Below are 19,366 nucleotides of genomic sequence, written 5' to 3'. Positions count from 1 at the left end.
GCGTCCGTTTTCTAGAAGAAAAAAGAAAGAAAGAAAAAGCCAATGGGCCGTTCTGTATCGTTTACTGATGATCTGTCAAAACTGAAAAAGGAATGCTCTTTCGAAAGCGTCGTTTGTTGACCCCTTGAGAGGCGATCCAGTGACTTGTCAGAGCACTAAAATCGAAGTGCGAAAGTTGCCTAAGGCACAGTGAAAAGCACGCGCATGCGCACATGCACACGGCACATGCAGTCAGTCACGCACACACACACATACGCGCAAACGAACACGATGTGAGGGCGCACACAATAACACACGCACACACAAACTTGCGCACACGCACAGATACACCAGTGCGCGCGATCTCCATCCCTGTTAAGCCACATGGGCCATGGGTACATCTGCTTGACCCTCTGTTCATTCAGCAAAAGCTGCCAACGTTTGCCACTGTATGCACAAGTAACATTGTTTTGATTGAAACAACCTTTGTAGCAACTTATTGACATCAGTGCCTTTTCTGACACAGCCGAGAGTTCATGGCAAGAGTCAGTGTATTTAGATTTGAGACCTATAGCAGGCCAGATTACCAAAGTTACACACGCATGCACAGACAGCTGAATTGAATGCTCGCGCGCGTGCACGCGCGCGCACACACACACACACACACTTTGAAAAAAAACAAACATATGAATTCACATGTACACATACTCTATTTTTTTAATTTTCTCTCTCTCCTTCACACTTGCACATGTGCACACATAATATTATGAGTGCTCACACAATCACACACAGCTTAATAATATGCACATGCACACACACTCTTTCAAGCACACGCACGCACACACAGAGATTGAAAACACACACACACACACACAGAATTGTATTTAAAGCAATGTACATATATGCACACATACAAACTTGCACTTTTCCTCCCACCTTCCCCCCTCTCTCTGTGTCTCTTTGTCCCTCTCTCCCTCTTTCTGTCTGTCTCTCTCTCTCTTGCATATACACACAGTTGTTCTGAAAACACACACACACACACGGAGAGAGAGATCTATTGAATTTGAAAGCAGTGCATACACATGCACAAATACAACTTGCATTCTTTCCTCCTACCATCTCCCCTCTCTTTCTGTCTGCCTCCCTCTCTCTCTTGTTTACACAGGGTTGAATTGAAACAACACATACACACGCATGTGCGCACTCATGCTCGTTTGCTCTCTCTCTCTTTCTTTCTCCCCTGAACGAACACACACACACACACTGACTCACACACACATACACACAGTCCAGCCTGGGGAACTCTCAGCGGATCCGCTATTTTCAGCGGAAGAGCAGTTGATTTCAGAGAGAAAAAAGTCACTCCCCAAACCCCCGCCCCCCTCCTGCAGACTTCACTTTAATGATTTGCTGAGGTACCCCTCCCCTTTCTCTTGAGTCTCTTACCAGTGCTGAGGGAAGGGGGCGGGGGAGAGAATGGGTAGGGAGGGGTATGAAACAACTATCAATGACTGGCAATTTTGGCATTGAGCCAAGACACTGACCACTAGCTCCAGCTGAGAATCCTTGAATGCTTGAAAGTGATATAACCAGTCACAGACCTACCCCCTCCTCTCTCCAGTCATTCCCCTTCCCCCTTTCTTTCCTCAGCCAACACACATGCATGTCAGTGGAACAGAGACTACAATTGAAGAGACCAGATGGTCAGTTATATTGGTACAGTGCAAACTTGTGTGCTAATAACATTTTCCTTGAAAACACACGCACCACACACACACACACACACATGCTCACTCACTCACACAAAGAGTTTAACACAGAGAGAGTTGTATTTAAAGCAGTGCACATACATGAACTTTAACTCTTTCCTCCTATGTCCAGCCCGACCCCTATTCTCAATCTCTTTGTCTATCTGTCTCTCTTTCTCACATACACACAGAGAGTTGCATTGAAAATACACACACACACACACACACACGAGACATGATTTTGAAAATCATGCCCCCAAGGCTGACTTTACAGGTTTGGAAGCAAAAACACTTCAGTTTAGGAAGAATTGGACTGATTTTTTGTCTTCTGTGGGTTGGAATACCTCAAAAGCATTGGTGGCCCGCAAGTGCAGATTTCATGGTTTGAAATTAAGAAAAACCTTCAGCTTCAAGGGGATTCGCCCCCAGCCCCCCCCCCCCCCCCCCACCAGGGGCGTTGCCCCATGAACCCCCTCTGCGGCCCCCAGGCCCCCACCTTTCAGACTCGATCACAATTTCCCAATCTCATGCCTGTTATCTAGTTGCTCTGTCTTTGCCAACTTTTTATGCATTTGAAATGCCCCTCTTGCTGTCCTCTGTGGGGCTCACACTTCTGGGGAATGACTTGTCCCAATCACTATGCATCACATGCCACCAAACGAGGGCAAGACCTGTGAGGTTGGGATAGTGCTGATTTGGGAGACAATCTCAGGTCCCAGGGCCCAAAGGTTCTCCCATTTGCGATTGAGCCAATGTGTCTTTTCAGACAGATCGAAGTGGGAAAACGTGACCTCCTAACACAGTCTGGAAGGGAACGGGCGGGGAGGGTAGTCAGGCCTGACCCATGTTAGACCATTTGGAGGGTGGTTTTGTCGAGGGCTGTGTCTTTGCTGTGGCTAGCACTGATGTGGGGCCAGACATGTCCTCACAAGGGGATTTGGTGTCCGCCCTCTATCCTCAGTGCACAAGGAAGGTTCCCAGTGGTGGCACTGCTCTCTCTGTTCCTCCCTCCTGTGTCATGTTCCCTTCCCCACCTCCCTCAGTAGGGGAGAAAGCAATGGCCTCGGGGGATTGGGGGGCAGCTCTCCTTTGTTCAGCCAATTCAGGTCACCCCTGCATCTCTCTTGGAAGGGATATTAGTTGTGTGATCCTGGCCTGTGTGTCTGGTGACCCTGCTATCTGGCTGATCTTCCCTGGGGGAGGCCTATGTGTGTCGCACAGTTCCAAACGGTTTGCAGGCGGGTCTGACATCCAGGTCGGACTGGTCACTGGACTTCCCTCTGACCTGGTCAAAAGTGAGACATCATGTTAGTAAGTTTGCTGCAAAGTTTGGCCAAACAGAGCAAATCAATAGGCTTAATTTGTGTCAATTTGACATGATGAGCATATTTGATTGTTTTGATGGTATTTTACTATGAACTGTTACTTCCTCTTTTTCCCTGACTCATGATAGCTATGTTCCCTTCATTCCTGGATTTGGAGAAGAGAAAGAAAGTAGGAAACGTAATTACGTTGGAGACTTACAGCAACGTAGCTCATTACAGTACACGAAGATTGCCATATACTTTTGTGTACAGAATTGACATGAGAAGCTCTATGACCCTGTTGACATTTTAAGGTGACATCTCTGGTGACATTCAAATTTAGAACAGGTGAGTCTTGGGTCAAACACAATGCATACAAGTACGTACCACATGCAGGACAGTGTTTTGCTTGCAGAGTATGCACATCATGCAGGTACTTGCAGACTAGTGCCTCACATGTATCTCAGTGCCAAACTTCTGTCATATCCTTAAGAACTGTCGCAATTGTCACTGCTATTGTCCTTACCACATGAATAATTTGAAGTTTGTCTCAAAGAGAATAGATGCCTTTCACTACACAAGTTTTTTTTTTTTAAAGTTCAAGCTGCACTCTGGACCTCAGTTTATTACCTCATTTGAATGACTAGCATCCAGACCACCACAAGTACCACTCAAGGTCTAGTGGAGGGGCAGAAAATACTGGCGAGTGTGGGTTTTGATCCTGTGTGTTCAGATTCTCTTGCTTTCTGTGCACATTAACCACTGGGCCATCACTCCACATGTATTTGATATCCAGTTTTAACTGTCATGAACTAGATAACATTTTAAAACAATTCAATAAAAATCCAGATAATGGATCGTTAAAATTACACAGCATCGCACATTCTTCTCACCACACACTTCACCAATAAGTGAATAAACAGCACAGGGTGATCATTGAAAAAGCTTCTGAGTACAAAAGAGAGGTGTACAGTCATCATCTAACTTGGTACTACCCATGTGCACAGACCAAGATTAACATATTACACTGCCAGCATTATAGGGACAGATCAGCACAACACACAGAAAATCCTAACGTAAGTGGCTACCACTGAATGTTTCCTTCAATCTAGAGATGCGCAGAATGAAATTCAAACACTTGACGTGTGAAGTCTTTTTCCACTGCGCTCTGCAGTCCTCATACTGTATCATTTCTTAGACTATTTCCTCTACATTTTAAGAGAGATTCATAACTTTATACACATGTCAAAATGGAACCATTACATACAAGTTAAAACACACAAAATCCACATCATTTGAATATGCACACAGTTGTGTGTTAGACTTAAAGATATAATGATATGTGTTAAAACGTTTTTGCAACTGTCAGAAAATGGTTCCCCATGCCCCCATAAAAAAAGAAAATAATTAAAATGTCTGCATAGAAGAGAGCATGTAGAATGATTTTATTTCCAAGATTGCCTCATTAATATAAGTGCACAACCAACCAGTTTACCTTTCCAGGGCATATGTGTTAGGGTTATTTTTGGCTTGCTTTGACAACAGTGTGGCTTGCTTTGACAACAGTGTATATACATCTGTCTCCCTTGTCATGGTTAATTACAGTGTGTGTGTATGTATGCATGTGCTTGTGGTGAACTTCAAACACTGGGATTTTTCTTTGGCTTTTTTCTTTGAAACGACTTACTATGTACACACCAAAATCTGCATGGTGATAGATGATGATACAGTCTTTTCAGACATTCCTGTGAGGATGACCACACTTACACTCCTGGTCAGGCCATAAAAATGATGAACGTTTCAGCGCAATCACATTTAGCAGAGACACATTTTTGATGCTCATTTTAAACTGTTAAAACACACGTTTGGAGAAAAAGAAAATCACCACCGGAACTTTTCAGTTTGATAGAAAAAGACACCACCACAGAAATTATAAACTGATCAGTTTGGAAATGACAGAGCAAAATTGGTTTAGAGCCTAATGCCTTACAGTTTCCATGCCAAGGGAATTATTTTCTCATACAAGTCTAAAACTAACATCAAAGGTGAAATGTTTGTTATTGAAATGTTCAGTACTAATATAACATACACAGATTATGCATGTCTCTCTCTCTCTCTCTCTCTCTCTCTCTCTTTCTCTCTCTCTCTATATATATGTGTGTGTGTGTGTGTGTGGTTGTATGTATATATCATTATATGTATGTATGCGTAAATGCCCAAGAATATGTTTCACATCAAAGGCGAAAGTTTCATATAAAAGAATGTGTAGAAATAGAAGTGTACAACTCATTCAGTATAGAGCTTAAATTACATGTCCTGAAAAGCAGACACATTGCCTGGGCCTTGCCAGGTTTTTTCTTCTTTTTTCTTTTCCTTGTAACTGCATAAGGAAGTTTACACGGGAAATAGTTTTTTTTCAAGCGTCAGATCATGAATAAGTCACTTCAGCCCAGGCCTGAATTTAATTCATAAGGATGAATGCAAACCACATGGAGTGTGTTCTCGTTGTGCACCACATTGTGTACTTGCTAGCATGTGGTACGCTTCCCCCATGTACTATGTAGTCAAAACAGATTTGGGTTCAAGATGGTGTTTTCTACACACATTCATCTGTGGTACATTGTATGCAAGTCCTTTGATCATGAGTTCCCCTGCCCTTAGTAATGAAGTCCTGCCCTTGGAAAAAACAAACAACAAAATATAATTATGGGAGCATATTGATATTTTGTACTTGCACAAATATATATATAAATATCTAACTCGTATGTCTGTGCATCCATCTGTTCATGAGGTATAAGGCGGGACAGATTGAGCAAAGGGAGGATTCATGTAGATACTATGCAGGCAGAGGGCATGAATTACAGCCCCATCCTCCAGTTCGCGAGTTCATCAATTAAATACTGACTGACCATGCTGTGAACGCTCAAACTGCATTTTTTCTGGTGGCACACTCCTGGACAGAACTCGAGCTTCAACTAACACGGAGGTGCAAGTCCCGTTTGGTTTAGTCCTTCCGTTCAAGCCCAAAATAGTTGCCCTCAATGAGCCTGTCAGTCAGATATTTCACCCAGGAAGAGAGTACGGTGGGGGGTCCATATCATATCTATCGTTAGTGGCTCTGGCAAGGCGGAAAGACAAAAAGTGGGTTGAATAAAATCCACACGTAGTACAGTTCGCACATAATGGCCTCTGCACTGGTAATAACCAGGAGTTGAGTTTGAAGGTCGCTGATAATAATCACCGTCGTGTGTGTGTGTGCGTGCGTGTGTGTGAAACATTTGTAAAGTCTACTCCTTACGTATAGTTTACAGCTCTACCACGCTGCACGAGAATAGTTGTTATGATGCAAAGGAACACAACAAAATTCTCTCTCTCTCTCTCTCTCTCTCTCAGCACTCTCCTCCCTGTGTGTGTGCACACACAGGGGCTTGGGGGAAGGGTTTGTGTGTGTGCACCCGTGTGTGTAGTGTTACAGCCAGTGCCGTATGTAGTGCGTGTGCCACTTGTATATATAGTTGGTGTGCATGTGTAAACTATAGTGTGCTTGAGGGGGTGGGAGATGAGGGAAGGAGAAGGAGATCGAGTGTCAGTGCATTGTGTGGGAGGTATAAAGAAAAAGGTGCTGAAAGAGGAAAGAAAAAGTGATACGAGAGAATGTGAGAGAGAGAGAGAGAGAAAAGGGAATCAGGAAGTAGAAAGCGATAGTTTTGCATATATATACATAAATATATATGCGTAATATCCGCTCGGAAATTGTCGGAGGGAAATTCCCCAAATCATCCCGCACCCACCTACGAGTGGAAAGTTTTAAGAAGATGAGAAATAATACTTCAATAGAAACACACCTTCCCTCGACAACGATCCACGTCGTACTTTTGCCATTTGCATGTGTAAGACAACAATCACCGGCCTTTGAAGGGGGTCTGTACGTGCTTCATCCGTGACAATGTCTCTTGTCGAAGTCGCCCACTCAGGTACTGTCGTAAATGACTATCAGCTAGGCTTTGGCCTCAGCTGCTCTGTCTACACCTACCCCACCCCACGCCTACCCCGCTGCATCCCCCACTAATGAAAAGTTCCAGAGGTATCAACTTATACAAGCATGGGAGAAAGAAAGTTTTTTGTCCCCTTCCCCCTCACCCCCAAACCCCCCATTGTCACGGTTTCTCAGCACACGGCCGTCTGAGAGCTACATCTGAAGGTAAAACGAATGGACGTGACCATGACAGGTCACGAACGCACAGGAAGAAGAAGAAGAATTCATGCAAGGACTTGAATTGATGTCCATACGATCGCCCAGAACTCGGATTCACCTGGTTCTCATGCTGCTGGTGTCAGCGATCGAATTCTTTTATTTCAACGACCCGTCGGATTTATCAACCACTTGGCTCTATTGTGCCCATCACTCCTTCTCCATTGAAATTGTATCATTGCGGCTTCCCAAACCATCGTGACAATCATTGCACAACTGAACATGTCCACGTGTATTCTGTGTAGCATGTTGAGAATTAAAAGGCTGTGTGTCAGTCTTGACTAAACGCTATAATCTGCATTTGCACATTTGCTGCTGTGCACGTCAAATGATCGGTACAAGGACAAGCCCGGTGCATCTTTATGCGTATTTATATCTATATATATATAGGTTTGTTTGTTTCCGAAGAAAGTGTTTGGGTTTGTTCCAATGTATCTTTTATTTACCTGTGTGCTATTTGAATCGGTAGCGCAAGCAGCATTGACGAAGTCGTGTACCTTGTGTATGAAGAGAGTTACTACTCATTATTGCTTAGTACAAACAGATGTACACTCATACATACATATCATATATGTATTATATAAAAGTAAATATATATATATGTGTGTGTGTGTGTCAGTAGGCTATATATCCCTTCTGACTGCCAGTCAGTAACGGTTTCCAAGACCTATGGGTTTCATGTGTGGCAGGCCCACACTCTCACACACCGTGACCCGCGCGCGCGCGCACGCACACACACACACACACACACACACACACACACACACCGTGACGGGCACACACACAATCTGCATTGTATCCGTGACGCGCTGTAAGCTGTTTGTTGACAGCGAATGCAGTTTTGTGTTTATCTGTTTTCTGTTGTTCATTATTTTTCTCTCTTTTTTTTCCTTTCATTATTTTCATTTTTGTTTGCACAAAGCAAACCAGCATGAAAAATCAGAATGCGATCCGCCGGGGACGCGCTGTGCTGCGTGTTTGACAGCCGGTGTTGACCGACCTCTTCCGTCCCTTTTACCCTTCTCTCCACTCAGATCGTCACCTGATTTTTTACTTCTTTTTTTTTCTGAAATAGAAATGCGCTGTGTCTTCGGGGGGGCCGCCGGGTTGGGGGAGGGAGAGTGGACTGGGGGGAAAGGGGTGAGCCATGGGGGTTGGAGGTAGTAGGGTCGGTTGTTCCTCGTCCTCAACCTGGGAAAACTTCCTGTTTGACGAGCGCGTGCAGCGACAAGACTGTGACAGGCCCGCGATGAACAGAGGCCAACAAGGAAGTGAAACGGCTGCACTCTCATCAGTGGGAGCAAACAATGGGACGGATCGAGGTTCAACACCCATTCAGTTTACAGTGAGTGACGCGGATAGTCACGCTGCTCTTTAGTAATAACGACCCGTAAAAAGCAAGACGAAGGTGGACCGAGTCGTGGACGGGAGACAACCACGATAGAGTAAGCTTTTGATGCACGGATTTCCCCACACAGTATGACGCACTGCAAGTCTTCCAACAACGAGTAATGTAGGTCTACAATACTTACTCAGCCCAGCTGGTGTTAGGTTGGGGTTTTTTTTGCGTGTGCGCCGTCAACCAAAACTGTTCTGCCCACTGAAGTAATTTTTACGGTAGCCTACAAAGACGGAGTACGTGCCGAGTTAGCTGCAGTGACACTGGGGGAGTCGAGTTTCGTTGGGAGAAAGTACAACCAAACCAGCATTCAACGGTTCTGAGAGAGAGGAATTTGTGTTCGCAAGGCAAAACTTCTTGGCCCTGTCGTCCTCGGCTGATCCAGGTTGGTTGATTTTCTTTTTGATCTAACCCGTTGAACACTGAACTGCCGGCATGTGGCAGACTGGTTGGTCGTTAATCGGTTGAGATTAGCCGGCTATTTGTACGTGTGTCTCTGCCGTGTGTGGTTATCTAACGTTTGCCAAACTCGGGTGATTAGTCGTTTGTGTTGTTTCTATCACGAACCGTCTTCACTTTTGATTTTGTTATGTGCACACGCACATAACGATGCATGCACACGCACGGACACACACACAACACACACACACACAGTTGTTTCACTCGAAATCATAATGTAATAGTATCTTACCCACATGTTTTTCTTTTTACATAATAATTGATGCGTGCATGGTGATCACTGAAGGGTGTGTCAGTTGTTTGTTTTTTTCTCTTTGATTTTTGCTGACGGGTATTTTATTTTAAATGAGCCTAAAGAGAATTTTCTGTTTTGGTTGAAGCAGACAATAAAGTATTTTGAATTGAATGCAGTATGTTTGATCATTCTGACAAGTGTCTGTCGTTTGATACTGATTTAATTAGCTCACAGTTTTCAAAGGTATTATTTGTTCGCTTATAACTTTTTAGTATATTTATCGTTTTGTTTATTTTTACTGAAGTTTCTTCTGTTTCTCAAGTTCATCTTCACAGATGCCCAGTGAAAGAATGCTGTATGTGTGTGCCTTCGTACGTGTGTGTGTGTGTGTGTGTGTGTGTGTGTGTGTGTGTGTACTAGTGCTCATGTTGTGCAGTGCATGCAGCGGCATCATACCACTTTACCCCCACACGGCATATAAAATTATATATATATATATATATATATATCAACAACAGTAGGCTCTGCATGTCTTTAAAACTTGTAATTTTAAAAGCAGCAAATTTTCGCCCGCGTTTCAACAGCTTCTTCACGCAAGGGCACCTTGCAAGCAGCAGAGGCCAGGACACCCAGAGAGTGGCCTATAGCCTATATATATGTCGCACAGGTTAGGGACTGGAGGGGAATCCCCCATCTGACAAGAATTGAGGAAGTGGGAATCGAGTGTTCGTGTGCATGCTTGCGAATGGTTAGTAGCCTACGTATTTATAACGATTTTTTTGTGTGTTTGTGTGTGTGTGTGTGTGTGTGTGTGTGTGTGTGTTTTAACAAACAAGATTTAGCGCTTTATGAATGCTACTATCATGGTAATCATTATCACACTGGTGTTGAACATTACCTGAAACTCTCCAGGTTTGTACTGGGAAGCCCTCGAAAAGGATCGGAGGTATAGTACTGAATTAACCTTTTGGGCACGGACAAACTTGAAGAGGAAGCAAAGTAAAAGGAGAAAGGGGTGTGGAAGGGCAAAAACAGACATGACTGGGAAGTAACGGGCTTTTTAAAAAATAATCTTCTTTTTTTTTTAGTTTTTTTTTTTTTTTAAGCTTTCCAATAATCGACTGGAGCTTAGTGCGTCAGTGGCAGCGAAAGTTCAGTTCTAAAATCGGTCCGTCTTCTCAGTCCGTGGTTGACCTGTCAGTCGTGGTCAGTTAGTTGTCTACTGAGTCACAGTGTCCAGTAGCTTGGACATGTCTCTAGCCACCTCAGATGGATCAGCGGTTGAGGAGAAATGTACGGTACGGCCGAGTGTCGAACTTGAGCCCGTCTTCAGTCAAGTTGGCGTTGTTGGAAGTCTCTGCGTCAGTCGACTGCGTCAGTTTACACTCAATGGCATGGCTTATTTATCGACGTTCGAACTATGAGCTAACAGTGAGTGCCGCGGCGCAAAGCGTCAGCGATTCCATTCAGCAGCATCTCTCAAGAATGCACGTCATTTTACGTGATTTCGCTGAGGCACACAGACACACACACACACTGATACACACGTACGTACACACACGCATACACACAGCACCGCTGGACGCACACTGACACACAAGCGCACGCACGCACAAACAGTTACACACACACACACACAGTTGCACACATACACACACTGGCACGCACACGCACACACATACTGGCACGCGCGCGCACACACACACACACACACACACGGCACACACACACACACACACACTGACGCTCCAGCACCAGACATAGCATTCGTGTGTGTGCGTGCACCAGGATGCAGTCATGCAGACCCATAATGATCAGGACCGGCCAGCAATTCTTCTTCTTCTTATTATTATTGTTATCATTATTGTTTTAATGTCTGAGTTGTCACGGTGACAAGTGCTGTTCCACAGTCGCAGCTGTCACACCGAACGTGTACACAGGCTGCACATTGACAAGACTGGCGGAAATTGCTTCACAGCGGACGCTAAATTAATCGCCATCTTTCATTTGACACAGTGACGACGATGCAGACCGAAACATCAAAATTGAACAGTGGTGTAGGTTTTCGTCCATTTACTTGGTGTAGCCTACGAGTGTGATGGGTAATTCAGCGGGCCAGTCTTCAGTTGCCGCCATCAGTGCTGCGGCGGATGATGAAATGAATCGGTATGTAACACCATTGACCAAGGGGCGTTCCCCTCAAACAAACAATTAAACGCACTTGGGAATGAAAAGGGTGGTGCTATATATACCTACCTGAATCGGTTTGAATCGAATCCACTTTGACAGTTTTATCATATGAGCTGGCAATGCGGAAAACAAACATGCTGTTAAAACACACACACACACACACACACACACACACACACACACACACACACACACACTGTGACAGAGGCACATTCACACACACACACACACGCACGCACACGCACGCACGCACGCACGCACACACACACACACACAAACTCTGCAGTATGATTTAGTAAAGTTGGGAGTCGGCCTTTGCAAGGGACAACGAACGACAGATCTGTTTGCTACACAACTAAAACTTGACGCGCACTCCCAAATTGACGGGTGGGGGAGAAGAGGTCATCCAGCTGTCTCTAAGTGAACACAGTGCCGGTTTCGCTTGCGCCCCGTGCATGCCACCCTCTGTCACAGGTTTTGGCTGTGTGACAGTACAGTCCATAATAATTGTGTGTCGATTTTGCGGGGATTGTATTCGCCCAGCTGTCTGGGAACACAATTGTAAGTGCTGCTGGGTATGGATGGATTTGGACTGATTATTATTATTATTATGATTATTAATTAAAAATAAAATAACGGAAAGAAACACGTTAATCCCCGCTCATTCAGTCTCTCTGTCTCTGTCCCCATGTCTCATTGTCTCAGCTCCCCCCACTCCCATTTCATCCTACATTATCTTATTCACTCCCCCTCTTCTCCTCCTGCTGTTAAAAAAAAAGAAAGAGTTAATTGTCCACCAGTCAAGGAAGAGCATCGTTATAGTGCACACTGTGACTAATAGACACACACTCCAATCCGTCCATCCAGTTTTTAAGCTGATGTCTCCTGTGTTTTTTGTGTGTCTGTCTGTCTGTCTGTCCATCTCTCTCTCTCTGTTATGCAGTAAGATCACTCTCTCTCCGTCTCTTTCTCTCCATCTCTCTCTCTATTATGCAGTAAGATCACTCTCTCTTCGTCTCTCTCTCTCCGTCTCTCTCTCTCTCTCTCTCTCTCTCTCTCTCTCTCTGTGTGTATCTGTCTGTCTGTCTCTCTCGTTCTCTTTCTCTATCTCAGTTTTTGAGTACGTCCGAAAGTCTGTACTTTAATGATTCCATATCATTTTGGTGATTTGTTTGCAGTTTCTATTCCCCTTTATTGAATGTTGGAAAAAGCATGTACTTTCTTTTTCCTCATTCTTTATTTAGAAAAAAAAAACAAAAAAATGCAAAACAAAACACGTTAACCCCCCCCTCTCTCTCTCTTTGTCTTTATCTCTCTGTCTCTGTCACACACACACACACACACACACACACACACACACACACACACACACACACACACACACACACACGATAAGAACTATTTTCCTCGTGTCGTAGATATTCGCCGACACTGAAGGACAGTTAGTCAATGAAGTGCGGGACGGGTCAGGCAAAGTTCACTGCCTGGTCACCTGTGTCTCGGTGGTCCCCGTGGTCAGTCCATGAGATTTAGGGTCAGTCCTCTTTCCTCATGGACTATGGTGTTCCTGCCCCTCGTGGTGAGGACCTGTCGCAACACCCCCACGGTACAATCACCAGGAAAGTTTGTCTGAACAATGATAAATGGACAGTTATCAATTCCCCCTGGCGATAAAGCTTGCTTCAGTGCACAAATGTAGGCTACCCACTGCAGAATGAAAAGGAGGAACACATACACACGCACATACACGCGCACGCACACATACCCATACACACGTACGTCACGCACGCACGCACACACACACACACACACACACGCGCGCGCACACACACACACACACACACATTGACACACACACGCCCCCTCACATACGCATTGACACACACACACACACACACACACATTGACACACACACACACACACATACACTTATATATATATATAGAGAGAGAGAGAGAGAGAGAGAGAGATACCACATTACCAGGCATACGAACAGAACCAACAAGTCCAAAAGATTATCCCAAATATTTCGGTCTCAGACCTCCCTCGGAGGACTTTTTGTTTAATGTAGATTCCACCATCAATATTGGGTGAGTAAAAAAAAAACACCACACAAAAACAAAAACAAAACAAACAAAAAAAAACAAAAACAAACAAACAAACAAAAAACAACAACAACAAACAAACACCCAAACAAATACAATGATCATTGAGGTATTGACCTGTCTTTTCGAGTTTGTCAGGGCTGTTGGTATAAATAAGTCTTGTCTTGTTGACTATCAGCAAAAAAAGGACCCCTAAACACATGGTATCAGTCAAATCGTCTTGCTGCTTGGTATGATAATATAGTCACCTCGACCACTGAGCTGAACAGACACTTGTCAGTTTGACCAGACAACGGTTACTAGAAACTCAGGCTGACAGGTGACTGACAGGCGGTGGACAGACCCTAGTTCTTGATCAGTGGGTGGTCTCACAGTTTCAGTTACGTGATTTAACCTTTACAGCGCGCAATAGCCGAGTGGTTAAAGCGTTGGACTTTCAATCTGAGGGTCCCGGGTTCGAATCTCGGTAACGGCGCCTGGTGGGTAAAGGGTGGAGATTTGTCCGATCTCCCAGGTCAACACTGTGTGCAGACGGACCTGCTTGTGCCTGAGCCCCCTTCGTGTGTATACGCAAGCAGAAGATCAAATACGTACGTTAAACATCCCGGCGTAATCTATGTCAGCGTTCGGTGGGTTATGGAAACAAGAACATACCCAGCTTGCACACCCCCGGAAACGGAGTATGGCTGCCTACAAGGACTTATTCGTCCGTTCTGCCTACATGGCGGAGTAAAAACGGTCATACACGTAAAAGCCCGCTCGTGTACATGCGAGTGAACGTGGGAGTGCAGCTCACGAACGAAGAAGAAGAACTTTTAAAGCCACAGATGATTGAAAACGCTGTTTTAGACAGTAGCTGAGTTTCAGCTCTTTCCTTCGTCAGAAACACGCCAAAAAAGCTAGAACAGAGAGTATGGAAGCACCTTGGTCGCTCCCTACCAAGCTATATTAATCAGCGTCGTGGATCCGTGACCTTGCACGTGACTTGGAAGTCGGACAACGGGTAATTAACCTGTCGGGTCTATTTTAAGTTGCCCGGGGTTTTTTGCTGAGTCAGTTTGGCCTGCGTCAGTCTCAGTCAGACTTAATTTTGATGCCATGTCGCTTGTCATGTGATGTATATATCCTGACAACTGAACTGAATGCCAGGGAGACATTAGTCATGTGTCGTTCTTCGCAGAGACAGACAGAATATGAAAAAGTTAAAATGAGTGAATGATTTTTGTATTGGTATTTGGGTGATTGTTTCCGTATCCAATCCTCGAATGAAGGGGGACTGAAAAAGAAGCATATATACCTATAGTTATAGGTAAATACATTGTAAATAATGGTTACACCAATCGGCATTCTCAACACCTCACATACACAGAGGGAGAGGGCGAGAGAGAGAGAGAGAGAGAGAGAGAGAGGTAGTGGTGGCGGGGGAAGGGGGATTCACAGAAGGGTGCTTTGAAAACCTGTACGTCGAAATGTATGCTTTTTACTGTGAGGAATACACAATACAAGAACCAAACGTGTCCAAGATGTCCGAATGTGTGCGTGGTAACACTAAAGAACCTGTGTATCGTGTCTTTGGTATCATGTTGATCAGTTGTGGTCAGGGAGTTGAAAAGAGTTATGAAACGGGCGTTTTGGCCAGTAGGCCATATACACTAGTATCTCATTCTCGGGTCTGTGAGTGTAGTGGGCCTACCCTATTCAAAGGTTCGCGTGGGGATTTTTGTTGTTGTCGAAACTTCCACACTGCGTGCAGCGGAATTATTGACGGAGGGAATTGCATTGCGTTGTGTGGTGTGGTGTTGTGCTGTGCTGTGCTGTGCTGTACTCGTATGTTTGTTGCACCATACTGTACTGATTGAAACATCACTGGTATACTGAACAGACCTCGAAGAAACCCGGCGGCTGTTTCTTTATCTTACATGAAAACCAACTTTCCGTGTAAGTGCACAAGTACACACACACACACACACACACACACACACACACACACACACACACACACATCTGTCATTCACTCATGCATACCCCTCACACTGGCACTCCACCACTACTCTATTCTAATCGAAAAAAAACGTGGGTGGGAATTTTTGTACACTCACGCAATGGCGTCAGGTGGGTGTATAACAATCCATTGTTCAGATGATAATCATTTCCTCGTTAAAAACGTGGATGGGATTTTTTTTTCTGCCCCATCATCTGCACCATTTCAGTGGCATTACTCACACGCCGTTCAATTAGATTTCCCAATACACTGCCACACCCGGGTTCATCCGTCACAGTTCCACCGTCGGCAGTCCGCAGGGAACCATCGATGTCAGGTCGCCAGGAGGCCACACACCAGAGGAGACCCTGCACTGCTGCTGAGTCACTTCGTTGGTGTTCAGTGGTGCCTGTTCTGATTCAACGTACTTGGGACACCACCTGCTAAGCCCCCTACTAACGACAATAATGGCTTACTCGCGGAGCCAGACTGAGTGAGCGTCCCTCCCAGACGGAGTGGAGACCACCACCACGTCCCTCAAACAACAGCCTCCGACATGAATCTGCCGACACTGAAGCCATTGACAGGACTCACCACAAGCACAGAAGTGGAGGGGCATCGAAACTGAGGTCACCATGAGAGCAGGGCATGAAAGGCCACAGACTTTGAGACTGCTTTGTTTATATTGATGACGATGAAGGAGGAGGAGGTTGAGGATGACTAGGTTACTATGGAGGTCCATATTGGTTTGGGACTGCGTGACAAGGCTGTACTCTACGCTTCCTGTCATAATGATATCCCGGCGTTTACCAGGCCCGAGAGATACAGACACTTGCAGTGTTGGTCAGGTAATTAGAGCAACACACCCAAAGACGCACCCTTGAAGTGGATGACAACTGTGTGGTCCCAGTCTCCCCATTTAAGCCCACAGCACACTCAACTCTGGGTAGGAGCCGGCCACGGGCCGAAAAACCAACCTCCGCTGGGATTCGATCCCGCGTCCTTCCAGCCGTCAGTCCGCGACGCTAATGGATGGGGATTTTTTGTACACCCATGCAATGTCTTCAGGTGGGTGTTTAACAATCCATTGTTCAGATGATAATCATTTCCTCGTCAGTTAACTCTGGACCTCGCAGCCAGTGGAAGGAACTTAAGTACTTCCATAGTTGTAGGCTATGGTCCCCTATAGCACTAACACTGACTTCATAGCGAAGGTCATTACAAAACAAAGCAGCTATTGTTCTGAACGTGGCTGCTGAAAGTGGAACAATACAAATCCGCCTCTTAACACGGTACATTGTTGCGATTTCAGTTCCTCTTTTGAAGTTGCTGAAACATGCGACTGGAAACTGGCGCATTACATTGATATGTTACGATTGTAACGTCAGTGACTGACCAAACTGATGACTGAATCAGACACTCACAATGACGACAGCGACAAGTTTTCTCATATTGTCTTAGCTCTCACTCAGACTATTATCAAATTCATTACGGACCAAGTATTGTTCTAATGTCAAGTGTATATGCTTTAGTAACCTGACAATTGAGCATATAATTTTTCACTGTAGCTTGATGAAGCCTTTTGTACACGAAAGTGTGTCTTCACAAGTGACTGAGAACGTTGATGTTTTTAACTTTTTACATTCATTATCAGTTGTTTCGCTTGTCAGTTTAACGACTTCTCTCTTACGAAGTCCTTTAAGTAATTTCCTGTAACTGTATTTAGAGGTGGTTTTTTTTTGTTTTTGTTGTTGTTGTTGTTGTTTTGTTTTGTTTTGTTTGTCTTCCAAATTTCACCCACATTTTTACCCTCATTTGCCCAGTTTCCCCCAACCCTCCATTCATCCACATCTCCCACCCCTTCTAACCGATAATACTCAAATGTATTCATAAATACTTTAACAAAATGTCTTCAATCAACGATATGTGTGACGGGACATTAAACAAAAATTCCTCATATTGTCAGTGATTCGTTGAGAAACACCCACCCCCACACACAGACAAACACGCACACTGACACAATGCAAGCCTTTGCACACCCACAACCCCGGGACATGCACACAAGCACATACACACAAGCACACATATTTGTATACAGACACACAAACACACATATTTGTATACAGACACACAAACACACATATTTGTATACAGACACACAAACACACATATTTGTATACAGACACACAAACAGAGAGCAAGCATTTACTGCCTGTAAGTACAGACTGAGATCCTTAAACAAAAATGGGTAAAATAAACGACATCAAGAACATTACTTCAAACTGAACATAAAATGAGTAATTACGCCCTCCGTTTTTTTGTGTTTTTTTCTCTCTCTCTCTCTCTCTCAGCTACAGACGCGCGCGCGCGCGCGCGCGCACACACACACACACACACACACACACACACACACACACACACGATTCAGCTTGCTGCTTTCACAAAAGAAGAAAGAAGAAAAGAAAGAAAGGAGAAAATGAAAAAAGAAAAGAAAAAAGGACAATTAATTAAAACTGGAATGATTCATTCCTGCTAAATATTGTTCTTCTCTCTAAAAAGAAACAACAACAAAAAACAAAAACAAAACAAACAACCCCCACCCCCCTCACCAAAAAACCCAAAAAAAAAACACCCCCACCCCCCCACCCACCCCCACACACACCAAAAAACAAACGAGAGGAAAATTTTTCATTGCTCATTGTCACGGACAAAGAGGGTCGTGTGTGTGTGTGTGTGTGAACGCTGCTAGTTGTGGTGGACCCACTCTCCTTGTCGCTCTCCTGCGTGCTCCTTGTAGCTTAGAAAGTCTATGGAATGCACGTGTTGCACTGGAAAGCATGGCGTGCAGATTTCTGATTTGTGAGCTATGGGAAGTTTTCTTCGTATGGAAAACCAGCACCATTAGTCAGTGGAGCAAGACACTTGGCCAGGTCTACAACAGTGTAGGGTCCTACAGAGAGGGACGCTCAGCCGGTATTTTGGCCGGAGTTCAGAAACCGTTGAGGTTTTTGTCGTAGGAGATTCCACTCGGTTTCTTTGGAGACCCCGACTTCATCCCGCTGTTTGTGCGGCCTTCTTCCGTCGTGGGGAGCTCGAGCGTCGCTGGTGGACGTGTTTCCCCAAGCACTACACCAGAGTCCGCCTTCCATGACAACAAACTGTGTGGTGCTAGTTTCCCCTCTCCCCCCCCCCCCCCCCCCCCCGCCCCCCTCTCCGAGTGGTTAAAGCGTTGGACTTTCAATCTGAGGGTCCCGGGTTCGAATCACGGTGACGGCGCCTGGTGGGTAAAGGGTGGAGATTTTTACGATCTCTCAGGTCAACGTATGTGCAGACCTGCTAGTGCCTGAACCCCCTTCGTGTGTATATGCAAGCAGAAGATCAAATACGCACGTTAAAGATCCTGTAATCCATGTCAGCGTTCGGTGGGTTATGGAAACAAGAACATACCCAGCATGCACTCCCCCGAAAACGGAGTATGGCTGCCTACATGGCGGGGTAAAAACGGTCATACACGTAAAAGCCCACTCGTGTGCATACGAGTGAACGCAGAAGAAGAAGAAGAAGAAGAGTATTACTGAAAAAAAAAGACAAACTGTCGTAGAAGAGGGTAAATGTTGGGTGTTCCTCCTGCTGAAGAGGAGAGCGAACAGACTTCCTTATGGTGTCTAATCGTTAAGTATCGGTGCTCTATTGTATCGTGTCTGTGATTTGTG

General features: G+C 44.9%; 1 protein-coding gene across 6 annotated transcripts in view; it reads left to right on the top strand.

Annotated features, from left to right (window-relative positions):
- The first annotated feature begins 8,433 nt into the window (after window positions 1–8,433).
- The window catches only part of LOC143292482 (uncharacterized), a 50,937-nt gene continuing 40,004 nt past the window's right edge, over window positions 8,434–19,366 (top strand). For 5 of the 6 annotated variants that reach the window (XR_013056652.1, XM_076602810.1, XM_076602808.1 and 2 more), the window contains exon 1: window positions 10,096–10,124. Coding sequence is in view for 4 of the 6 variants with exons in the window: in XM_076602810.1 (XP_076458925.1) it covers window positions 10,112–10,124 (13 nt within the window). In the remaining 2 variants the exon portion in view is untranslated. Of the gene's footprint in view, window positions 9,068–10,095; window positions 10,125–19,366 lie in introns of those variants that run through there. The other variant, XM_076602809.1, reaches the window with a different exon arrangement.

The sequence above is a fragment of the Babylonia areolata genome, chromosome 18, assembly GCF_041734735.1.
Source record: "Babylonia areolata isolate BAREFJ2019XMU chromosome 18, ASM4173473v1, whole genome shotgun sequence".
Classification (NCBI taxonomy): Eukaryota; Metazoa; Mollusca; class Gastropoda; order Neogastropoda; family Buccinidae; genus Babylonia; species Babylonia areolata.
Note: the sequence above shows the minus strand (reverse complement) of the source record. Positions and strands in the feature narration are given on the sequence as shown.